Genomic DNA, 26,567 nt, shown 5'->3' with positions numbered 1-26,567 from the left:
AGCTATTCTGGTAAATCATGGGTAAAGATCCCATCCATAGCACCCATCCAGTTTTGACATTTCTAAAAAGCGCCATCCAAGAAAAGCAAGAGTGGACTTGAATAAAAGTTTCCTGGTTTTTAAACACACAGCCAAAAATCTGAAGATTGAGAGAAAACCTGTATTTTTTACTTAAGGAGGTTATTTAGCAGAGTGGTTAAAAGCACACATTTACTTTGGACTCAGACTGACATTGCCCCAAATTTCTACTCTACATTCTTGCGTAATCTTGGAGAAGTTACTTAGCCTCTGTAAATTCCCATTTCTTCATCTGTGAAATGGTGAAAACACTTTCTACTTATATATGTAAAGTTCCTAGCGTGTCATAAGTAGTAAAATATGGTGGTGGTGATGGTGGTGGTGGTGATGATGGTGGTGGTGATGATGGTGGTGGTGGTGATGATGGTGGTGGTGATGGTTATGATAATGGTGATGGTGGTGATGATTACTATGGGGATGGTGGTGATGGCAGTGTTGATGGTGGTGGTGGTAACAATTATGATAATGGTAGTGATGGTGGAAGAGATGATTGTAATGCTAACCTGAAGAATGCTTCAAAATATTTAAAAGGCAGTGGAAATTTTTTTTCAAATGAACTCCTAAGGGAAAAGCCACTGTAAAAAGAGATAAACAGTACTTGCTGAAGGATATGCGGGTATGAGAGCAGCCTGCTCAGCCATCCCTTCTCCTTCCATCTGCCCACATTTGTGGCCCCAGCAGTTTCCCATGGAACTCCAGCATTCAGCCAAGCAGAGTTTGAAAATCTATGGCAAGAGATTGACAAAGAAATGGCAAGATAATCTTTGCTTACTTTAGATCTAAGGGAGGTTTAATGTTTCTGGGAGGTAGACTTGGGACTGGCGGTTGTGTTGGGTGACATGCTGGCAATGGCAGTTGGTTGGCTGGATGGGGTGGTGGAGGTGGTGGCAGGGAAGTAGTTGAGTAAGACATTTGGCCTTTGCTGGTACCTAAGAAGCAGAACAAAAAATACCATGAATTAAGATAAATCTTCAAAACACAAGAGCTGGCTATTCCAAATATGCAGAAATGAAGATCTTAAATATAAAAATGTAAGAAATGCATCCTAAGTTAAATTAATGCTTTAAAGAGTCTAATATTCTAAGTATCATAGAACATGGCATTTTAAATGTTCTATTTTTTCAGATTTATTGAGGTATAATTGACAGAATTATAAAATAGTTAAATTATATAACACAATGATTTTTCTATATATATATATATATATATTTTGAAAGGTTTTCCCTCCATTGAGTTAATCAAAGATTTTATTTATTTATTTGACAGAGAAAGACAGTGAGAGCAGGAACACAAGCAGAGGGAGTGGGAGAGGGAGAAGCAGACTTCCCGCAGAGCAGGGAGCCCGATGCGGGACTCCATCCCAGGACCCTGGGACCGTGACCTGAGCCGAAGGCAGACGCTTAACGACTGAGCCACCCTAATCAACACATCCATCTCACGGGCAGAGGATGAGGACACTTAAGTTTTAGTCTCTCAACAAATTTCAGTTATACAACACATTGTCAATTATAGTCACCATGTTTTACTTTAGATCCTCAGACCTTACATCTTATAACTGAAAGTTTGTACCCTTTGATCAGCTTCTTCCTATTTTCTTCACCTTAGCCCCTGACAACCATCTTTCTACTGTTTCTACGAGTTTGACTTTTTTGTTTTGTTTTTTAGATTACACATATCATTGAACCATGCATTTTTTGTCTTTGTCTGGCTTTCTGGCTTATTTCACTAGCATAATGCCCACCAGCTTCATCCATATTGTCAAAGATTACATGATTTTCTTTTTTCTTAAGGGTGAATAATATTCCATTTCATATATCTACTACATTTTCTTTATCCATCTGTTGATGGACACATAGGTCGTAGGTTGTACCCATTCCTTGGTTGTTATGATTAATACTGCTATACATATGGGAGTAGAGGTATCTCTTTGAATAATTACTTTGTTGCTTTTTATATATACACAGAAGTGGGTTTGCTGGATTACATATGGTAGTTCTACTTTTAATTTATTGAGAAAAGTCTATACTGTTTTCCACAGTGGCTGTGCCAGTTTACATTCCCAACAGTGTATACAAGCGTTCCATTTTCTCCACTTCCTGGCATTTGCTATCTCTTGTCTTTTTGATAACATGTGTGAGGTGATATCTCATTGTGATTTTGATTTGCACTTCCATGATGATTAGTGATGTGGATAAACATTCCTTTTTCTGAGATAGATAAGTTTTTTAATTCCCACTATATTAAAAGGAATTTCTCTTACCTTGTTAAGAAAAACCTTAACAATTGTTAAATCTAGGTGTAGAGTATACAGGTGAAAAATTGCACAATAAAAAATAAAAAAAAATAAAAAGAATTTCTCTTACTTTTTCTAAGCTTTTGTAAACCACAGTTTTAATATTCCGGATTTTGTGAAGAAGTCTACATCAACTTTAATACCACATTCATTATGATTTTAAAAATGTAAATGATGTTTCACTGGACTCATTACTTTAGAGCAAAGAGGTGTAGTTTTTGTGTCTGCTATCATAGGTAACACATTTTTCTTGTTTTCAATGACTTCCTTGAATCTTTAATGAGAAGATTTTGTTTCAGGTATGATTTATAAACATTGAAATGTATTAAACAACCTCACAAATAAGTCATATATATAGTAGAGATTAAAATATAAGGACAAGCAGAACTAAATAAATATGAATCACCCATAACCCCATCACCCAGCAATAGCTACTGAATTACATGTATTTTGAAACATTTTAGTGCAAACATATACTTTTACAGCAGGGGAGTAAAATGGAACCATTTGCTATATTGTTACCAGCATTTTTGTTTCAATATCATAAATATCATTCTGGGTTAATCTAATTATAATTTTTAGTAATGGGACAATTTTTCCTTAGGCAGCTCTACCATGATTTAAAAAAAAAACCCACTAAGGCTCTAATATTGGATATTTGTATTAATTCCTTTCCTTTTAGCTGTAATAAGAAATGTCTTAGTCTTTGCACATATTTAAAGTTTTTTCTTAGAATGAATTCCATTAAGTGGAAATGCTGGGTCAAACATTCTTTAAGACTTTTGATACAAAATATCAAATTGTCTTCCAAGGAAACATCAACTGACAGCTCCACCAGCTAGTATATGAGAGTGATTTTCACATATTTTTGCCAACATCAGCATTATTATGCTTTGAATTTTTCACAATATTATGGGAAAAAAATCTACCTTTTGTTTTAATTTCATTTTCATCAAAATACCAATACCAAATACCAAAAACTTCCAATGATTTAGATGTTTCTTTTGCATTTACCTTTATATATATATATATATATATATATATATATAGACATATACATACACACACACATATACATATAGCTACTGCTTGAAAAAATTACTGATTTTCTATTTGGTAGATGTAGATTTATGCCCTCTTCCCCTTCCTTTTCCAATGTAGCAAAAGCATAACTTTTTTTTTTGAATTAAATCCATGTTCGTTGTTTTCGTTATCATGACTTGGTAAATACTATTTTTTGCTGAATCAAGCAGTGTACTATGATTACATTTCCTTTCTCATTCAACTTACTGTTTTCCTGGAGTTAATAACTGTCTTATTTTGTCATTTGCGAAGATTTTTCTTTGGAACTCTTACTTCCCACAATTTCCAACAGTGCTGTAAAATGTCTTTAAGCATTTTCTACAAAACCAAACCTGTCAGATAATGAATCGGTTCCAGCATACCACACTTGTCCACTTGCTCTAATGTGACCTGGTTGCTTTTAAGGTCTGCCACACATCTGATATTCTGAGATTTCTTTTTGCCGGCATCAGGGCTCTGATATATTGAGAGAATGCATTGTGGTAAAGAGTCCAAGATCTGGAGCCAAAGTGCCTGAGTTTAAATCCTGGCTCCACCACTTATCTGCTGGGTGACTTGGATAAGTCACTTCTGGCTTCACCTGGTAAATGAAAATCATAATAGTGCCACCTCATGGGATTGCAGTGAGGACTTTAGACTTAACACACGTAAAACATTTAGGACAGTACCTGGCATATAGTAAGTTGAACATTTTATTTTTTATTCAACAAATATTTATTGAATGCTTACTATATGTGTCAAGTTCTGTTCTAGGCACTAGGATACAAAAGAGAAAAAAGAGATACAAATTTCTGCTCTTACGGATTTGGGGAGATAGATAAAAACTAAAAACATATAAGTAAAATACATACAAAATTGTGAGAAGTGCTATAAATGGTGGAAAGACTATGTGATGGTATACTGTTGGCATCTCTTCCCTACTCTGCATTCAGTGACCTCACTATGTAGATTGAATTTAGGCATAATGGGATTATTTAGATCCTGGAAATAGACAAGAACTATAAATTTCAGTTTTATTGTTTTGTTGATTGTTAGATATAAGAGAGTGATGGAGAAAATGCTTATGATACAGATTAAATTTAAAAGTGTGTTGTTTCTGTAACTATTACATGGTGAATGGCATAAAACATTCAGGAAATATTTTCCAGTATTTGAAAGCATTATACAACTCAGCAAAATAGTCACTCACAGCATTGGCAAATGAGTGAAGTTCTGACATATATCTTTGTTGTTTTACATTCATCTTGTTAACATAAATGAAAATAGCAATCAACATTCAGGTTCGAACTACACTCATTCCTTAATTGTAACCATAGGTTGGCTACAGGTAAAAGAAATTGGCAAAAATAAACAATTGGCTCCGAGGACTTTTCAATAAAGAGTATTGTTTGGCTTATTCTTATTTATTTTTATGCTATGCAACTTTTATATCAATAAAATTTATTACATGTATGGATACATACATAACACACATACACACAGTTTGTCTTAGAGAACTAGTTCAAAATTTATCAGTACACCATTGCTTATACCTAAAAAATTCATAGGTTCTTCTGACTATCTCATGAATAGAATGTCTCTGTACGTCCTGGCTTTGCTTTGACCCTTTCTGATTTTATACATTATGCACTGGATTTATGTATGTTGCCTAGTTTCCCTAAATATTGTTTGTTTTTCTTGTCCTCCTAATTTGCGGGCAATTTTTTTGAGAGGAAAAGGGGATGCACTCTTTTTTTTTTTTTAAGATTTATTTATTTATTTATTTGACAGAGAGACACAGCGAGAGCAGGAACACAAGCAGGGGGAGTGGGAGAGGGAGAAGCAGGCTTCCCGCGGAGCAAGGAGCTCGATGTGGGGCTCGATCCCAGGACCCTGGGATCATGACCTGAGCCGAAGGCAGCCGCTTAACCGACTGAGCCACCCAGGCGCCCTGAGGGGATGCACTCTTGAAAAAAACATTTTTTCTTAATTTTACATGTTTCTGAGCACCATTGGGGTCAATTTTTTCATTTTCATCATGTTTTGTTTTAATTGTATTATCTATTCAAATCCTTTGCCTGTTTTTAAAATAGTATTTGCCTTTTTGTAGTGACTAATAGAACGTCTTTATTAAAGGTATTCATCTTTTTGCCACTTACATGGACAAACTGAATGTAGTAATTGGGCTGCTTTGGGTTCTGCTTCTGGCTGTTCATACCAAAAAAACCTCCAACAACAAAAACGAGAACCCCCCCGCAAAATCAACCAAAAAACAAAACAAAAGACCATACCATGTCTCAACCAATAAAACCCCAAATCTTCAGAACCTTTGAAGGAAATACTGTACTTTACTGTAAGTTATCTTAAAGGGTCAGGGGCAGGGTTTTAAATGATATATACAAAAAGCTTCTTAATTCCTTCTAGATAGTTCTGCCTCTTTTCAAATTTTTCATTTTGGTAATTATTAAAAATATTACCCCCTCTCAGGGAGACAAACCATAAAACACTCTTAATCAAAGGAGACAAACTGAGGGTTTCAGGAGGGGAGGTAGGTGGGGGGTTGAGGTAACTGGGTGATGGACATTAAGTAGGGCATGTGATGGAATGAGCACTGGATGTTACATAAGACTGATGAATCACAGACCTGTACCTCTGATGCCAATAATACATTACATGTTAATTAATTGAATTTAAATAAAAAAAGTGAAACTACAACAACAATGACAAAAATATTACCCTCTCTCTACATCTTCTCTTCTTACTATCCCAGTCCTCTCACTAGTACAGAGTTTTAAAATGTACTCAGGCCCTGCGCTGCTGACTTGTGAGGCACCTGCTGGGTGCAATGCTCACAGGAATTGCTCATCTTCTCTTTGGCAGCCATTTTTGGGGAGGGGTTGAGGTAGGGAGAATTAGTTCCCCCACAAATCTGATAAATAAAATTTTCCAACTGTTACATTTATGTTAGAAATATTTTTCCCATTTCATTTTTGTCATCAATAAGTTAAACTTTTTTGATATTTAGGACTTACTACTTTTTCTCTAATTCAGTGAGTAAATTCTTTTATATATAGTTTCTATTATCACTAGAGTTATGTTTGGGAATGCCTTCCCTACACTTAGGACATATCAGTATTATTATTATTATTATTATTAAAGATTTTATTTATTTATTTGACAGAGATATATAGAGAGAACAAGCAGGGGGAGTGGGAGAAGGAGAAGCAGACTCCCCTCTGAGCAGAGACCCTGATGCGGGGCTCGATCCCAGGACCCTGGGATCATGACCTGAGCCAGAGGCTGACGCTTAACTGACTGAGCCACCCAGGAGCCCCCATTATTATTATTTTTAAGAGATTTTATTTTCAAGTAATCTCCACACCCAATGTGGGGCTCGAGCCCACAACCCCAAGATCAAGAGTTGCATGCTCCACCCACTGAGCCAGCCAGGCGCCCTGAGAACACATAATTATTAACCTTATATTTTTTTCTACTTCTTTTGGACTCATTTTTTTTACATTTAACTCTTTGAAATGATTGAAGAATTTATTTTGGAGTTAGGTGTGAGACCGTGATCTAGTTTTATGGTTTTTGTTGCTGTTGCTGTTGTTCTTAGATCATTAAGCGTCCCTGCACCATTTATCTAATGAGCTATTGCTTACTGACTTGAAAGGCCTCTGTTATCCCAGAATACACATTAAAAATCCTAGTGAATTTGACAAATGAAAATAACATCCTATTTTAATTTATAAATAATACAGTCTGATAGATTCCTAAAGGACTTAAAGCTGTACTCAGAAAATAAGCCACTGTGAGTGGAAAACTATTGTCTAAACAGAAGAAAAATGTTTATCATCCACCTGTGACTTATCTTTTCATGGAAAAGATCTGGACAAGCCAGGGGTGCTACCATATGAAAGTGTTCTAAGGCCTGGAGGTGAGAAATTATAGACATGTTTTGGGGAACGATGAACTGGAAACACTAAAAACTGACTCACCCCAAAACCCCTGTAGTACTTTCATCTTTACACGGGCATATGAGACTTTCTGACAGGGCATCTGTGCTGGGCCCCTGCTGTTCTGCTTGTCTGGTACCCATTCTCCTTTCCTTAGTTATAATAACTTGAGTTACCCAGAAAGGGGGATGCTTGCTTTCCCACTGGACTTGGACCTCTGAGGAGCATCACCCCCTCTCCACCCTGGCATTGTCAGCATCTGTCTCACCACCACCAGGGAAGGGTCTGCCTGAGGATGTGGCAGAGCTGAGAGAAAGCACAGCTAAGAGACAGAGGGGGACTGGTTGGATTTTTTAAAATAATTACCTTTGGAAACATGTCAGAGGTCATTTGAAAGGCATAATGAGGCACTAAACTAATCTTTCAAGTGTTCTGTTCCTCCTCAAGCTTGGAGAACATAAACTAAGGTGTTCCTATGTTACCCTAGTATTTAGCAGTGAAACATTTTGCTTTGCAAAATCTGCGGTCACTTTCAAATACGATTAGGGATATATTTGCACGTATACAAAATCATTCTAAGGAAAAGCATCTCAGTTTTTGAGAAAAAAAAATCCAGGAGACTTACCTTAATGTAGTATGATTGGCTTTAAAATCTCAATCTGGACTTTATAAAGTATGCTAAAACATAAATAATAATATCGGAATTCTCAAAACCAAAAATCTAGTGTGTTGCATTGGAAAGAAGAGGGTGTATATTGAATTATAATAAAATAAGTAAAGAAGAAACAGAAACACTAAATCTATAGGAAATTTCTGGGATTAATGATAACAACGTTAGTAATTTTTTTTTTCCTGCCAGGCATCATTCTAGGCATTTTATATATTTAATCTTGTTTAATCTTTATAACAACCCTCTGGGGTTTATGTTCTTATCTAGTTTCCATTCGATAGTTAAGAGAACTACCCACGTTCAGAGAGCTTGTAAGCAATAGAAACTTAACTCTGGCTGAGTTTGAACCATAGTCAGTTTCTTATGATGTCTATGCCCTTTCTGCTATGCTCTGCTGCTCCTCAAGGAAAGGATGTGGACATTATTGGTAAGTTCCAATGCTAATGTTAACACACTTTCCAAAGATCTGAGTGTCAGTCTAGCTTTTCTGATTGATATCTTTCCTCTTAGTGTGATTTTGTATGACTATTTTCAGTTTCATGTAGGACAGAGCAAGCTCTGAAGACGGTAAAGTAATTCTGAAGCATATAATCACATCTATGGATGTTTTAGATGCTAAATTTATAATTTATATCAGAATTTGATTTTGGAAACCAGGTAGCAGGAAAGTAGGCATTCAAGAGCTAGTGGAAAATGGGCCCTTAAAGGTAGAGGACTGACAGGCTAGCAAGGAAAAAAAGTCTCAAGAAATGGAATTGAGGAATTTGAAATGCAGTCATAAAAGGAATTAGAAGATATTAACTAAATAAAGGAAAAAACAAGTTTGGAGTTTAGTGGGCATCAAGAATTAAGGATGTAAGTTGAGAGACAACACCCCAAATGGATCTACCATGAATCTTATCCCCCAGAGCTCAGGAGATGTTGTCTAAGTAATCTGTGGCTTTTAAAATACTGGATCTGACAAGACCATCTGGAATTCCTAAAAGAATGGTAGGATTGTGCAGGGGTACAGGCCTCTCAGTGCATGGAGCTGCTCTCTTGGACAGTACAGGACAACTCGGTGGTGGTAACTGATCAGGTGAATTTGCAACTTACTACCCACTCCCATCCCAAGTCAGAATCCTGGAACTGTGTTCCTGGATATTTTGACAGTAGTTCAAGGCTTTAAGAAGGAGATACAGGGCATTTTGCTAAAAAGTCAAGTGGGAGCTTGACTTACATCTTGCCGTAAACTTTGGACTTCTACCAGAGATGTAATAATTTTAATAATAAAATTCTTAATCATAATAAAAATGTGACTATTGGCAAAAATAAGTGAGAACTGACTATTTTTGCATAAGAGACAGTTCATACTGGTTACAGGAAAAATGGGGAAGGTTGGGAATGAAAGGGAGAGACTTAGAAAAGCACGGAAACAGCTCTCAAAAATTTGGGAGGTTACCAACATCTGATTCAATTTTCATCTTCTTTTTTTTCTTAAGATTGATTTATTTTAGGGGGAGGGGCAGAGGGGAGGGGGAGAGAGAGTCTCAAGCAGAATCTTAGCTGAGTATGGAGCCTGACTCAGGGCTCAGTCTCAGGACCCTAAGATCACAACCTGAGCCAAAACCAAGAGTTGGATGCTCAACAAACTGTGCCACCCAGGCACCCCAACAAATTTTCATCGTCTTTAATTTTGGAACCTCAGAGGAGGGCCCGCACAAGTCAAGTGCCCCTGCTCAGGCATGCCTGAGTGGGTGCCTGATGATTGGGATGCCAGCATCATTTTACTAGGAAGAAACCACAAGGTAAGGGCTCTCCATGAGTCAGTGGTATGCAGGGCTCTCTGATTCTGTGAAGGGCGGCTCCAGGTTCATTGAAACACAGGCAGCCCAAAGGGGTGATATTTTGTCAGGATCTAAAAGTCTCCAAACAAAAGAAACAGAATTGAGGGGAAAGAAAAAAAAAAAAAAAAAAAGGATGAGGAGAAGGTGAGGGGATTGCTAACTTTGGTTTTCTTGGGATATTTTGAATTGGGCCAAGCATTAGAAAACTTTGATTTTACCACCAGCTCTATCACCAGAGAGTTCTTTGTCTTCTGCGAATCAGTTAACTAGCCTCCACCTGGTTTCGTTTTTCTGTCTGTTCCGCCTGATAGTAATACGATCTCAACTACTCAGCAAAGGTTTAAGGATTAGATGACTGATACACATGAAAGCATCTTGAAAAGTCCAAAGTGTTGTATAAACATAATAGATGATCCCACAAGGATGAGGGGTGCCACAAATAAAATCATTACCAAGTTATCTTGACTTAAGATATTTTGAAATCATTTATAAAGTTCATCGTTTATTTTTTTTAAAGATTTTATTTATGTGTCAGAGAGAGAGAGAGACAGAGAGAGAAAGCACAAGCAGGGGGAGTGGCAGGCAGAGGGAGAAGCAGGCTCCCTGCTGAGCAAGAAGCCCGATGAGGGACTCCATCCCAGGACCTGAGGATCAGGACCTGAGCTGAAGGCAGATGCTTAACCAAATGAACCACCCAGGTGTCCCTGTTTATTTATTTGGGAATTATTACATGCTTGCCCCAGGGTTTAGCCATTGAACTAGCAACTCGGAATAGAGACTTTTCTTTGGGCCTGGGTAGGCACAGAGCTATTGCCCATCCAAAGGGAGAAGCTCTAGCAGCTGTTGGGCATTTCCAGAGTCCCGGACTGGTGAACTCTGCACAAGGTAATTTGTACAATCATCTAGGTGCACACTTAACGGGACCCCTAGCGGCTGCACACCTTTGTACATTCATTTACACCTAACTGAACACTAACTCTCTCAGGACCAAGTATCACTAAGATCTGATCACGTTTACTATATTGATTGTTTCAAAACTCCCCACATTCCTGGACCTCACCCATGCCTTCCTCTTTCCCCACAGATAACTTTACCTTCTGTTTTACTAAGAACAGGGAGAGCACTCCACTTGACCCTCCCTGCTTACCCTTCATTCTAACTTATTAAAACCGCCTTATATCTTGCTTGCCCTCCTTTTCTTTGCCCCTGATTCTCTGGAAAAATGTTGATCTTCCTTAGTACTAACTGGCATTCTTGGTTCTTATCAGTGTTGGCTTCCTTATAGACCCTGCTCTGTTAACTATTAACTCCTTTACTTGCACCAAGCAAAATCATTTCTTAAGCACTTACTATGTGCTGTGGATGGTGTGTTTCATCATTCAGGAGCATGTTTCACCTTAAACATGGTCAGTCTTCTCCACTCCAAAGAGACACAACAATATCCTTTCTTACCCTTGTCCCCCATTCTATTACTAGCTGCTTTTCCTCCTTCCCTTTACAGCCAAACTTCTTAGAACAAAAGTCTATATTGGCCATGTCTGTATCTTTATTTTGCTTGAGTGGTTTCATGGCAGAGCAAGGAATGAATAAGTTTTGGGAGGTGTGGGTTTGAGTTCAGACTCCACTACACTTATGATAACCTTCACTTGCTTATTACTCTATTTGGGGCCTTGAGTAAGTTGCTTGATTTCTCCAAGTCTTTATTTTCTCATCTGTGAAGTGGTCATATACACCCACCTTATAAAAACACCTGACCACACTGTAACAGTCAATACTCTTAGCTATGACTTGAGCTGGCTGCATCATCGATACACTGCAGTCTACCCACCTCGACTGTAAACAAAATAAAACACCTTTCCCCCAAACCAATCATGCCAAGTCCTGGTTCTGTTAGGGTATCTTAGAACGGGTAAAGAATCAGGAAGTTTAACCTTAAATCCTTAGAACCATCCCATTAGGTACCCAAACAAACAAACATTACTTTCACTTTCCTGATTCCTAAACATGCCAGAAACAATTGCAACATGGGAAGAGGAGTGGTTTGGTAGAAGAAATAGGTGTGCTGGGGTCATTCAGACTTCGGTTCGACCACTGATCCCAACCAGCACTTAGCTGTGGTACACGGGGGAACTTATTTCGCTTCTTTGGGTTTCTAATCCTTGCCTTTTGCACTGAGACTCCGGATTCCTAACTTGCAGGATGCCTATGAGAATGAGAAATAGTATGTGGGCCTGCCCAGCATAGAGCAGGTGTTACGAATTATGAATTATCCTAGAGCCTGCAACTGTTGTGTCTGTTCTATATGGGATAGGCTCTTATTAAACCTTTGAGGGCACATTTGTTTCCATCTGTGTAGAGAGACTAGGATAATCATACTCTAGCAACTTAAAAAAAAAAGTTTTCTAAACTGCCATTTGTGCCTGAAACCACATGCTAATTGTATATCTGACCATTTTGTGGAAAGCAAGCTTCTCAAAGGCCACTTGCCCTTTTAAATGTAGTGTGGTTCCACTGCCCCATCCACAATGTTAACACCCATGTGACCTAGTGCTGCTCGGAGAGCTCTCCATTTGTACACAGAGCATTTACTGGTGGTTTCTTACACTAATTTATTTTCTTTAAAAATCTCAAAATTAAGTAATTCATCAATCTATTAATCTATTTATTTTTCTCCTGGTTACACACTAAACTTCGGAGGGTGGGTCTCCACTGTCAGTATCTGTGTGGACCCCACACTTCACCTCTATTGTACAGAGTAGGGTATTTAATGTTGTACTGATCTGGACTTTCTTTTCCTTTACTCTTTTCCCTTTAGGAAAAAAGTTAATTTAAGACAGTTTATTGTAAAATAAATATGTACATGGTAAATCATTTAAGAAAATATAAGAAGGAATATTGAGAAGAAAATCTCACATTGTAGATCTCATCCTGCAGTCCCTACTCCAAACACAACTGTTACCAGCCTTTCGAGAACTGGACATCTTTCAAGAAATATTCCATTTTTTTTTACATAAATGGGGCTATGGTACATATATTACTCTGTATTTTGCTCTCTTGATTTAAAAAAGAGATTGGTCTATATTGGGACAAATAAGGCAATCAAATTTTTTTTTTATACCTGTGGAGCACTTGATGCATTAGATTTACCATAATTTACTTGACAATCTCATTATTGGTGGAAATTTAGGTTATTTAAAAAAAATTTATTGAGATATAATTCAATAGATATCCTAGTTTAAAGTGTACAATTCAATGGTATTCATACTTTACAGTTGTGCAAGCATCATCATAACTAATTTTAGAACATATGAAACAACCCCCAAATAAACACTGTACCTATTAACAGTCACTCCCTGTGTCTGCTCTCCTCCCCCTGCCCTAGGCAGCCAATAATCTCTTCTGGTCTCCGTAGATTTGTCGACTCTGGCCATTTCACTTTAATAGAATCATACAATATGTGGTCTTTTGTGACTGGCTTCTTTTTTTTAATTTATTTTTATTTTTTTATTTTAATTTTATTATGTTATGTTAGTCACCATACAATACATCATCAGTTTTTGATGTGGTGATCCACGATCCATTGTTTTCATATAACACCCAGTGCTCCGTGCAGTACGTGCCCTCCTTAATACCCATCACCGGGCTAACCCATCCCCCCTCCCCGGTTCCCTCTAAAACCCTGCTTGTTTCTCGGAGTCCATAGTCTCTCATGGTTTGTCTCCCCCTCCCATTTCCCCCCCTTCATTTTTCCCTTCCTTCTCCTAATGTCCTCCATGCTGTTCCTTATGTTCCACAAATAAGTGAAACCATATGATAATTGACTTTCTCTGCTTGACTTATTTCACTTAGCATCATCTCCTCTGGTCCCATCCATGTTGATGTAAAAGTTGGGTAGTCATCCTTTCTGATGGCTGAGTAATACTCCATTGTCTATACGGACCACATCTTCTTTATCCATTCATCTGTCAAAGGGCATCTCAGCTCTTTCCACAGTTTGGCTATTGTGGACGTTGCTTCTATGAACATTGGGGTGCATATGGCTCTTCTTTTCACTACATCTGTGTCTTTGGGGTAAATATCCAGGAGTGCAATTGCTGGGTCATGGGGTAGCTCTATTTTTACATTTTTGAGGCACCTCCACACTGTTTTCCAGAGTGGCTGTACCAACTTGCATTCCCATCAACAGTGTAAGAGGGTTTCCCTTTCTCCACAACCTCCCCAACATGTGTTGTTTCTTTCCCTGTCCATTTTTGCCATTCTAACTGGTGTAAGGTGTATCTCAATGTGGTTTTGATTTGAATTTCCCTGATGGCTAATGATGAACATTTTTTCATATTGTCTGTTAGCCATTTGTATGTCTTCTTCAGAGAAGTGTCTTTTATATCTTCTGACCACTTTTTGACTTGATTATTTGTTTTTTGGGTGTTGAGTTTGAGAAGTTCTTTATAGATCTTGGATACCAGCCCTTTATCTGTAGTGCCATTTGCAAATATCTTCTTCCATTCTGTGGGTTGCCTCTTTGTTTTGTTGACTGTTTCCTTTGCTGTGCAGAAGCTTTTTATCTTGATGAAGTCCCAAAAGTTAATTTTTGCTTTTGTTTCACTAGCTTTTGGAGACGTATCTTGAAAGAAGTTGCTGTGGCCGATGTCAAAGAGGTTACTGCCTATGTTCTCCTCTAGGATTTTGATGGATTCCTGTCTCACATTGAGGTCTTTCATCCATTTTGAGTTTATCTTTGTGAATGGTGTTAGAGAATGGTCGAGTTTCATTCTTCTGCATGTGGCTGTCCAATTTTCCCAGCACCATTTATTGAAGAGACTTTTCTCCATTGCATGTTTTTTCCTGCTTTGTCAAAGATTATTTGACCATAGAGTTGAGGGTCCATATCTGGGTTCTCTATTCTGTTCCATTGGTCTATATGTCTGTTTTTGTGCCAGTACCATGCTGTGTTGGTGATCACAGCTTTGTAATATAGCTTGAAATCGGGCAACGTGATGCCCTCAGCTTTGTTTTTCTTTTTCAACATTTCCTCGGCGATTCGAGGTCTTTTCTGATTCCGTACAAATTTTAGGATTGTTTGTTCCAGCGCTTCGAAAAATGTCATTGGAATTTTGATCGGGATGGCATTGAAGGTACAGATTGATCTGGGTAGCATAGACATTTTAACAATGTTTATTCTTCTGATCCATGAGCATGGAATACTTTTCCATTTTTTTGTGTCTTCTTCAGTTTCTTTTATGAGTGTTTTGTAGTTCCTAGAGTATAGATCTTTACCTCTTTGGTTAGGTTTATTCTGAGGTATCTTATGGTTTTTGGTGCTATTGTAAATGGAATAGTTTCTCTAATTTCTCTTTCTACAGTTGTGTTGTTAATGTATAAGAAAGCAACTGATTTCTGTGCATTGATTTTGTATCCTACCACATTACTGAATTGCTGTATGAGTTCTAGTAATTTGGGGGTGGAGTCTTTTGGGTTTTCCACATAAAGTATCATGTCGTCTGCAAAAAAGAGAGAGTTTGACTTCTTCTTTGCCAATTTGAATACCTTTTATTTCTTTTTGTTGTCTGATTGCTGTTGCTAGGACTTCTAGTACTATGTTGAACAACAGTGGTGAGAGTGGGCATCCTTGACGTGTTCCTGATCTTAAGGGAAAGGCTCTCAGCTTTTCCCCATTGAGGATAATATTCGCTGTGGGTTTTTCATAGATGGATTTCATGAACTTGAGGAATGTTCCCTCTATCCTTATACTCTGAAGAGTTTTAATCAGGAAAGGATGTTGTATTTTGTCAAATGCTTTTTCTGCATCAATTGAGAGGACCATATGGTTCTTCTCCCTCCTCCTATTAATGCGTTCTATCACACTGATTGATTTGCGAATGTTGAACCACCCTTGCATCCCAGGGATAAATCCCACTTGGTCGTGGTGGATGATCCTTTTAATGTATTGTTGGATCCTATTAGCTAGGATTTTGTTGAGGATTTTGGAATCTATATTCACCAGGGATATTGGTCTGAAATTCTCCTTTTTGATGGGATCTTTGCCTGGTTTGGGGATTAAGGTAATGCTGGCCTCATAGAATGAGTTCGAAAGTTTTCCTTCTGTTTCTATTTTTTGAAACAGCTTCAGTAGAATAGGTATTATTTCTTCTTTGAATGTTTGGTAGAATTTCCCAGGGACTCCATCAGGCCCTGGACTCTTGTTTTTTGGGAGGTTTTTGATCACTGCTTCAATCTCGTTACTGGTTATTGGCCTATTCAGGTTGTCAATTTCTTCCTGTTTCAGTCTTGGCAGCTTATAGGTTTCCAGGAAGGCCTCCATTTCATCCAGCTTGCTCAGTTTATTGGCATATAGTTGTTGATAATAATTTCTAATAATTGTCTCTATTTCCTTGGTGTTAGTCGTGAACTCTCCCCTTTCATTCATAATTTTATTAATTTGGGTCCTTTCTCTTTTCTTTTGGATAAGTCTGGCCAGTGGTTTATTGATCTTATTAATTCTTTCAAAGAACCAACTTCTAGTTTCGTTGATCTGAACTACTGTGTCTCTGGTTTGTAATTCATTGATCTCTGCTTTAATTTTAATTATTTCTCTTCTAATGCGTGGCTTAGGCATTGTTTTTTGCTTTTTCTCTAGTCCTTTAAGGTGTAGTTAGTTGGTGAATTCGGGATTTTTCTATTTTTTCGAGTGAGGCTTGGATGGCTATGTATTTCCCCCTTAGGACCGCCTTTGCAGTATCCCATAGGTTTTGGACCGATGTGGTTTTGTTCTCATTGATTTCCATGAATTGTTTAAGTTCTTCTTTGATTTCCTGGTTGACCCAAACATTCTTGAGCAGAGTGGTCTTTAGCTTCTAAGTGTTTGAATTTCTGCCAAATTTTTTCTTGTGATTGAGTTCCAGTTTTAAAGCATTGTGGTCTGAGAATATGCAGGGAATAATCTCAATCTTTTGATATCGGTTGAGATCTGATTTGTGACCCAGTATGTGGTCTATTCTGGAGAAAGTTCCATGTGCGCTCAAGAAGAGTATTCTGTTGTTCTAGGGTGGAATGTTCTGTAAATATCTATGAGGTCCATCTGATCCAGTGTATCATTCAAAGCTCTTGTTTCCTTGTTGATTTTCTGCTTAGATGACATGTCCATTGCTGAGAGTGGAGTATTGAGGTCTCCTACAATTAATGTATTGTTATCAATATGACTCTTTATTTTGGTTAACAGTTGGCTCATGTAGATGGCTGTTCCCATGTTGGGGGTGTAGATATTTACAATTGTTAGATCTTCTTGTTGGATAGACCCTTTAAGAATGATATAGTGTCCTTCTGTGTCTCTAATTACAGACTTTAGTTTAAAATCTAATTTGTCTGCTATAAGAATTGCTACCCCAGCTTTCTTTTGAGGTCCGCTGGCATGGAAGATGGATCTCCATCCCTTCACTTTCAGTCTGGATGTATCTTTAGGTTCAAAATGAGTCTCTTGTAGCTAGCATATGGATGGGTCCTGTCTTTTTATCCAATCTGCAAGCCTGTGCCATTTTATGGGAGCATTTAGTCCATTCACGTTGAGAGTGATTATTGAAAGATATGAATTAATTGTCATCATGTTGCCTGTGAAGATATTGTTTTTATAGATTGTCCCTGTATATTTCTTCTCTGTATCACTCTTGGGGTCTTTCTCCTTTTATAGAACCCCCTTAATATTTCTTGCAGGGCCGGCTTAGTGGTCACATATTCTTTCAGTTTCTGCCAGTCATGGAAGCTCTGCATCTCTTCATCCATTCTAAATGACAGCCTTGATGGATAAAGTATTTTTGGCTGCATGTTCTTCTCATTTCGTATGCTGAATATGTCTTGCCAGGCCTTTCTGGCTTGCCAGGTCTCTGTGGATAGGTCTGATGTTATTCTGATGTTCCTCCCTCTGTATGTAAGGAATCTCCTCCCCCTAACTGCGCTTAAGATGGTTTCCTTGGTTCTAAGATTTGCAAGTTTTACTATTACATGCCGGGGTGTTGGCCTGTTTTCCTTGATCTTGGGAGGGGTCTTCTCTGCGTCTAGGATGCGAATGTTTGTTTCATTCCCCAGATTAGGGAAGTTCTCAGCTACAATTTGCTTAAATACATCTCTAGTCCTCTCTCTGTTTCCACTTCCCCCGGGATTCCAATAATTCTGACATTGGAACGCTTCCTGGTGTCACTTATTTCTCTGATTCTATTTTCATGGATTCTGAGTTGTTTTTCCCTGGCCTCCTCTTTTCCCTTTCTATCTATTATGTTGTCTTCCAGGTCGCTTATTCGTTCTTCTGTGTCAGTTATCCTAGCTGTTAGATTATCTAGATTGGATTGGATCTCATTGATAGCATTTTTAAGTTCTGCCAATTCAGCTTTCATTTCTGCCCTTAGAGACTCTATGTTGCCATTCATTGATTTCTCCATTCTAGCCATTGTCTTCACAATTGCTAGCCTGAATTCCATCTCTGACATCTTGGTTATATCTGCATCCATTTGTAAATCTGCAGCATAATTCATAATCTCTGAGTCTTTCCTATTTTGGGGGCTCCTCCTCCTAGTCATTCTGTTGATGGGTGTTTGAGGGAATGTATAGAGTCCAAATTATTGACCAGAACCCAGGCAAGATGCACCTGTTTTCTTGGGACCTTAGGGTTGTTGGCCTCTTGTTTTCCCAGCCTGTCTTCTGCGGGAGGGGTCTGCTGCGCTGTTACTCAGGCAACCCTGTTTGGGCGGAGTCGCCCTGCCCCCCTGTGGCGGGGGATGGGCTCAGCGGGAATCAGTTTTTGGGGCTTTTGTTCTCTGGCAGCTTTCCCTGGCGGCTTTCTGCGTCTCTTCCGGGAGTCAGAGCAGAAGAGACCATTTCCAACCCTCTGCCTCAGAGCAGAGAGACTGCAGTCTGTTCTTCAGTGAGCTCTCCAGGCCACACTGTCTCCGTTTGTCTGTGCTGCTATAAACTGCAGCGTCCTGGGTTGTGGGCCCCTCCACAGCGCCTCCAGTCCTGCCTCCAGGTCGGGGCACGTCTCTACCCTTTGTGCTTCCAGAACCGCCAGCTGCCCCCAGATCGCAAGCGGGACCCTGCAGCTCCGGGTTTCTGCCCCGGGGGCTGCCCTAAAGTCCTTTCCCAGCCACTACCGGTCTGTGAGTCTGTGCCCCGTCCCCAGCGTGCCAGGCTGTCGCTCATTGGCGGTGTAGGATCCCCATGGCCAGGCTCCCTCCCGCTGCCATTTATCCTCCGGTATCTGCCCCTTGAATCACGGCTCCCCACTTCCTACTTCGAAACCAACCGCCTGCGATATTCTGTTTGTAGAGATACAGATCTTCTTACATCTCAGGCTGATTTTGTGGGTCCTCAGAGTGGTCTGGTAGATATCCAGCTCAATTCTGGGGACCAGTTGAAATAGGGTCCCAACTCCTCTGCCATCTTTCCTTCCGTGACTGGTTTCTTTCACTAAATTGTTTTTGCAGTTCAATCATGTTGTAGCAGATAGCAATACTATATTCTTTTTTATAGCTGAATTAAAACCCACTGCATGGATACCACATCTACTTATCTATTTACCAGATGGTGGATCTTTGAGCTGTTTCCACTTTTTAGCTATTATAAATAATGCTGGTATGAACATTTGTGTATAAGTCTTTTGTAGACATATGTTTTCATTTCTCTTGGATATATGTCCAGAGCAGAAGTGTTTGACCATTTGAGGGACTCTAGGTTGTTTTTATTTTTTGATATTTTTGGATTATTAGACAGTCACTATTAAAAAATCATTCTTGTACCTATGTCTTTGCCCACAAGTGTATATACATCGGTAATATCAATTTTTAGAAAGAGGAATTGGTGAGTCAAAAAGATGACATGTTAAAACAATTTGGTAAATACTGTTATTTAGTAAGTATTACCAATTTATTTGTCTTCTAGCTCAAGAGGAGAATACCTGTTTTACCATAACCTCACTAACATTGTGCATTATCGTACTTTTTTAGTCTTTAACAATACTGGTGGGTAAAAAAATGATATGACATTTTAACTTGCATTTCTATGTTTATAAGTGAGGCTAAAAATCTTTTCATATCCTTATATGACATTCTATTTGTGTGTGTGTATGTATGTGTGTGTCTCCTATATATAGAATATTAGGGGTATGTCTAGCATTCTATTTGTTTAAATTGTTGAAAAAAGTGAGCATTATCTCTTTTATGATTGGTGTTTGCTCTGATATAGAGTATCATTTATAATACAGGCATATAAGTAGATATTGCCATTTATGCCAAATTATCTTAAAAATTTTCAGGAGATCCCCAGCAGCCTTCAAAGGTAGGACTTGAAACTTCTGGGTCACAGTCTTAGAACACCTAGTTTTACAGAATTTTTCCTTGCCCTAATTCAAAGTCATTTGTTCTTATCTTCAAAGGACTTGTAAACCCATAGTGGGTGGGAAATTTTGAAAACCAATGTAGTTGAAAACAAAGCACTGTAACTGTATTAGTAAGAAACACTATTTTGAAAGCAAGCTGCCAAGAAAATGCTGGCCAGCTTAGGAATAGTCCATCAAAATGGAAAGAAAAGTAATACTGAAACATCAGTGTTTACAAAGATAATTAAAGCCGAAATTAGGATGAAGGTAAAGAGATAGAGATTAAAACAATATGATGATCAACTAGAGAAAAGTAAGTAAAGAAAGGCTTCACTATCTTAAACTTCTCTATGTCAGACCTAACTTTAACATTCAGAGTCTCTGAATTTTTTTATTCTTTTTTTTTTAAGTTTTTGTTTATTTATTTGACAGAGAGAGACACAGCGAGACAGGGGACACAAGCAGGGGGGAAGTGGGAGAGGGAGAAGCAGGTTTCCTGCCGAGCAGGGAGCCTGATACGGGGCTCGATCCCAGGACCCTGGGATCATGACCTGAACCAAAGGCAGATGCTTAACAACTGAGCCACCCAGGTGCCCCTATTCTTTTTATTCTTTTTTTTTTAAAGACTTTATTTTTTATAAGAATTTATTTATTTATTTGAGAGAAAGAATGAGAGAGAGAGAGCACATGAGAGGGGGGAGGGTCAGAGGGAGAAGCAGACTCCCCGCCGAGCAGGGAGCCCGATGCGGGACTCGATCCCGGGACTCCAGGATCATGACCTGAGCCGAAGGCAGTCGCTCAACCAACTGAGCCACCCAGGCGCCCCCCCTATTCTTTTTATTCTTAAAAAGTCATTCCCCTAATCACTTTGTTGACTACTCATTTGTTGTCTATATAGTCATTCATATAATTATATATAATTATATATTAAATGTCAAATGTATTAAACATACATTGTTCTTATGACTTTATTTTCAATTCATAAAATCACATGAAATTCAAATTATTAGGCAGTAATTTGATAGAAGATTGCTGACTTTTGAATCTTTCAGTTTTGTAAAGAATGTAAAATAAAATTTTAAAAGAAAAAAGTCGGTATACAAGAAACATTTTTTTTGTCAGATGTTCAGAATTTACCAAGTGCCTCTTGCTCTAAGACAGAGCATATTTGGGCAGGAGACAATAACTGTATTTCTTTTGTTCAAATACTAAAAGTTGTTTTAAAAGTATATTAATATATAGAAGCAAAGGAAGTACTAAAACTTAAGTTTTAGAAATATTCACATATGAACTGATTTATATGTTGAAGGAATAGTGAATGTTCTTCACTATGATTTTAAAATAAAATCAATATAACCCAGAAATATGACATTTATGAGCAGGGAAGGAATAAACATTGATGCTGCAGAGACAATGTCGCAGCTTCAGAATAAGAGCAAATAGAGGAATAATTAAAGCAGGTGATTCAAACTCAACTGTCATTGGAAGCCAGGCAGGAACATGCTTTTGTACACTGAGCTGGAAATGTGACTGTGGTCAACAAGAGACTTGTGTCCTATCTCAACGGGGTGGCTACTGAGGGGTTCTAGCCTGCTGTAAATATGTGAAGAACAAATCTAGATCTTTCTATGAAATTTTCCAATTTTTGAATGTTGGCAACTAGGTAAGCAAAACAAAGTAAATAAATAAAACAGGGGCACCTGGATGGCTCAGTTGGTTAAGCATGTGGCTCTTAGTTTCTACTTGGGTTGTGATCTTAAGGTCCTGGAATTGAGCCCCCTCAGGCTCCATGCTCTGCATGGAGTCTCCTTGGGATTCTTTCCCTCTTCCTCTCCCTCCCCCTCAGCTCCTCCCCCCAACAAATAAAATCTTAAAAAAAATAAACAAAACAAACAAAAATCCAAAAAGCTCTGCACACCAAACAAAGCATATTTATAGGTTATATTAATTTGTGACAGTCACCTTTTATAAGTTAAGAAATAGGAAGTGCCATAAAGAAAAGTTTTAATAAGGGAAATTGCCTGATCACAGGTTCATCCAGGAAGACAGTTTTTTCCTGCTAAAGCTATACAGTTTGGAAAGGGGTAAATTAGACCATCAGACCAGGTAGAGAGTCATATGAGTTCAGGAAAGAGGATCAGAACTGCCAAGAAAGAAGGTCAATCTTCCTTGTAGCGCCTGGACAGAACAGGTGTTCTGGCGAGACTTGGAAGGAAGAAGCACTGGAGAGACAAAAGTGACTGCAAGCTGGTGTAACTACAAGAAGCACACCTGTGTAGACAGATGCGTGTACAGAGAAGGTATTCAGTTCAATTAACGTTTCCCTCTTCCACGACAATGACTATTATTGTCATTGCCATTTTTGGAAGATCACCTAGGTAAAAGAAAGGAGGGACTCTGAGCCCAGACATAGCACAAAAGCATCAGATGATCAGACAAGAGAGAGACATAAAAGACCCAGAAGAGAAAAAAATATTTTAAAAGCCATAGAGAGGCTCCTACTAGAGGTGTGATGTTATGTCATGTTCTCCCTCTTCCTTCTTAAAAAATAAGCATTTTTTTTTAAAACAAATAATATATTAAATACTTCTGGAAAAAGTTTTATGACACAGGCAAAGTAAAATTTCACATGACCTCTCACCTCCCATTCTGTTCCTCTTCCCAGGGGCAACCTTTGTTTATCTTTGCAGAACTTTTTCTATGCATTTACTCACCTATGAATGTATGCATAGAAATATCTAAAATTAAGACCCCAAATATTCCTGTATTCTGAATATCACATTATATTTACTGGGCCGGTGTCATTCTTTGTAATTGTGGCAGCGTGTTGTGTGAGCAGGACAGTCCATGGTTTGTTTAGTCTTTTCCCCCCTTGACTACTAACAATGCAGTAATGAGCACCCACACACGTGTTTCTTTACGTATATGTGGTGGTAGTCTTCTAAAATAGATGTTTAAAAATAGAGTTGCTGAGATAGAAGGGCTTGCGCATTTTATATTCACATAGGTTCTGTCAGATTGTCCTTCAGTGGGGCTCTCTCACTGTGGACGAGCTGAAGTTCTGTCTCTTCATAACCTCCCTACCACTGGACATTTTAGCCATTTTTCAATTTTGCCAACACAATCACTTCATCTTTCTGATCCTCTGCTTAATCTGTAAAATGATAAAAATCCTACAAATTGTGGCATAGTGTTCATTTTGACCAAACCTCTGATGTAGTTTTTGCAGGACTACAATAAAGGGGAGCACTTAACTCAGATTGCTGATAACGCCTTGTTGAGGGGCCTACAGTTGCTTTAGAAAACCAGAACCATATGGAAAGAAACCCTGGTAAGTTAGAGAAGTCTAACTACAATGACATTAAACAGAAAGAAGTACAAATTACTTACTTAGTGACAAAAAAATTAGTACATGAGGGGGAAAGATCAACTATGCACAGCAATCATAGAAAAATGTTTAGGGTACTATTGTAGCATAGCTGAAACATCAATAAATTATATGGCATATTTATTTTAAAAGCTAAAGTGATCTTTGATATTTTAGAATCTTTAACCGAAATATGACTCCTCGTTCCTGGAAAGAATCATATTTTAGGATCTTATTAAATTGTCATAATTCAACTGTTCAAACATTTGTTATTAGGCTGCCTATTGAACTTAGACCTATGGCAGTAGTTTTCACAATTTAGGGGGCAAAAGGATCATTTGTGTGCCTATAAACCCATCCTTAGAGATTCTGATTCAGTGCTTTTGGAAGGGGCTCAGTGGTTTTCTTGCTTAGAATCTCAGGGAGTCCTGATGCATGCGGCCTATAGACCACATTTTGAGAAACACTGATTTTTTTTCTTCTCCTTTAAATGAAATAAATAGTGAAACTCAAGTCAGCTAATGCTGAAGTTACGGCTCTGGAAAAGGTTTAAAGTATAAAAAGATGCTTTAGGTAGATTATTTTAAAGAATTTTAAAAAATAACCTGAAGATAGCATTTATCCATTTTCTTCTGTAGTACAGGACTGTGTTTTTGAATTAGGGGCCCAGTACCAATAGCATCAGCAACACCCGAGAACTTATTAGAAATTCAAATTCTCAGGCCCCATCCCAGATCTACTGAATTAGAGACTCTGGGGCTGGGGCCCAGCTATTGGTGTTTTAATAAGTCATTCAGGTCATTCCAACATACACTAAAGTTTGAGAATCACTGGTATAGAATAAATGGTGATATACCTTGTCATATTCAAAGGTCAACATAAAAACTTAGAAGACTATGAAGAGACCGGTAACTTTAAGTAGTCATTGCACTACTAAGGGGTGCAACTTGTTGCCTGAAATGTAATATTATCACAACCTCTCTTTCTTCAGTCTTAAAATGCAAGTTGTTTATTTTTGACCCTCCATATTACTGTATCAGCTACTAGCTGACACTTCCAGTTAGTACTTCATTGTCTGAGAGTTGCCCTTTCCACAAGAACCAACCCTGGTACGATCTCACCAAAGTTGAAGTAAGAGAACTTGGTGATTATGAGATGGGAAAAGCCTCATTTGAGAGGCAGAGCACTACTTCATTGGTAATTGGATGAATGGGGAAGTGACAAGTAGGAGTGGAGGGTGATGCAAGCGATAGGGAAAATCAGAAGATTACTTTAGCAGATGTGGCAGATTGAAAAGATTGGGGAAAGGAAGACAAAGTGATCAGGAGAAATCTTTAATATACTGCTTATAGAATACCAATGACCAGTTTTCTATCCAGAAATGGAATGGTACCAGGCAAAGTGGATTCATCAAGAAGGTAGAATGCCTTTGACCTTGTACCCTATACCACTTATGGGGCAAATGGCCAAGGAATAAGAATCTCTGTTCCTAAGGACAGAACCATAAAACTGTAGGACTGAAAGTTCTTATGATTTTACTGTTCCAGTGCCCTTCATGTAGTTTGGCACAAATAAACCTGTTGAATCTTTATGAGGACATCATCCTGCTTCCACATAGGACTTAGCAACACAGAATAAGAGAATCACTTTGACTTAGGATGACATCACATAAGATAACTCTTAAAAATGTTCCCTATTCTGATCAAAGATAAATCTGAGGCCCAGATAAGCTGGGTGATTCACTAAAGGACACAAAGCTTAAAATCATGAGATTCAGGGGTTAGAATCCTATTTTCCTTATTCAAGCCTTATATTCTTTCTACCATCCCATGAACCCAAAAATAGTGCCCTCTATCTCTTATTATCTCCCGGTCTCATTTGTTTGAAAACCCTAAAAAGATAAAAGCTAAACATCTTCCTTTGTGAGTTTTTTCAGCATCTCAGTGGTGAAATAACTGAAAAAAAAAAAAATACATGCTATTTCTCTAAGATGAAAGGAGACGCTAAGGAGAAACTAAACAGAAAATCAACAACCAGTACACTAAGGGCAAACATTCACAGGCAGAACTCTTCCCCCAATAAAGAAAGATTTCCCCAGGTGTTTTGTTTTGTTTTTGTGAATAAGAGTACCTTAAGATTTCTCAAGTCATGGCTATGTGTTTGCTTGCTCATCCATGTGTGTGCATGTGTGTGCTGAGGTGACGATGGGGGGGGCGGTGAGCAAAATTAATCATTAACTTCCTGGGCAGAAGAGGAACTGTTGATAGTCAAATCTCTGAGCTGGGGGAAGGAAAAATGGGACCTGGGGTGGGAAAAGAGAACAGAGAGGAGATTTACCCAGGCAGACTCTACATCGGCTGTTCAGCCTTTATGGGGAATCCAAGAAAACATCAAAGAAAGGACCCCATTGGTGGAGTGGGGAGTATGTCAACAGCATGTGGGTTAGCCATCTATTCAACAGAGTTCTGAGAAGACTCCAGTTAATGTATGTGCCTGATAAAAGCCGTAGCTGGGCTGGATTGAATCAAGACTGTTTGGAGATGAAAATGGCTGACATAGGCTGGAATGTGGGGGTGCCTCTTGGTTGTAACTAGCTGGGGGCTTCTTTTGATCTCAGTGAGATTAAAAAAAAATCCTGCCTTCTTCTGGAGATTAAAAGAGAAGAATGACAAAAGTTTGCTGTGAAAGTATATGGAATTGCTGCTCTATAACTCCATAATGAGCTCAACTGTTAGGGCTAAAAGAAAGCCTTTTTGTGTGGCTTTCTTGCTGTAGGATGTTTCTAAGAGGTTTAAAACTGAGGCTTATGACTGCCCACTGCTCTTCCTGGCCAGTCTTTATAGAATGCTGGGCAGAAAGGAATCTTTGGGTGCATCTGCTCATGGTTCCAAGCAGGGGTGGAGCTGTACCAGCTTCCAAGGAAGCATTTGGAATTGGGGGTGGTGATGGGGGACAAGG

The 26,567-nt window shown here is 38.5% G+C and overlaps 1 protein-coding gene across 3 annotated transcripts in view; it reads right to left on the bottom strand.

The window, feature by feature from the left end:
- FYB1 (FYN binding protein 1) overlaps positions 1-26,567 on the bottom strand; it is a 157,966-nt gene that overhangs the window by 47,955 nt on the left and 83,444 nt on the right. For all 3 annotated transcript variants that reach the window (XM_088023518.1, XM_028097973.2, XM_028097972.2), the window contains exon 3: positions 851-1,007. In XM_088023518.1, the coding sequence (XP_087879644.1) occupies positions 851-1,007 (157 nt within the window). The remainder of the gene's footprint in view (positions 1-850; positions 1,008-26,567) is intronic.

Source organism: Eumetopias jubatus, unplaced genomic scaffold, assembly GCF_037043125.1.
Source record: "Eumetopias jubatus isolate StellerSeaLion01/CBP00866 unplaced genomic scaffold, mEumJub1_p1.0 scaffold_5, whole genome shotgun sequence".
Taxonomy (NCBI): Eukaryota; Metazoa; Chordata; class Mammalia; order Carnivora; family Otariidae; genus Eumetopias; species Eumetopias jubatus.
The sequence above is the reverse complement of the archived record's forward strand: the minus strand, read 5'-3'. Positions and strand labels throughout refer to the sequence as shown.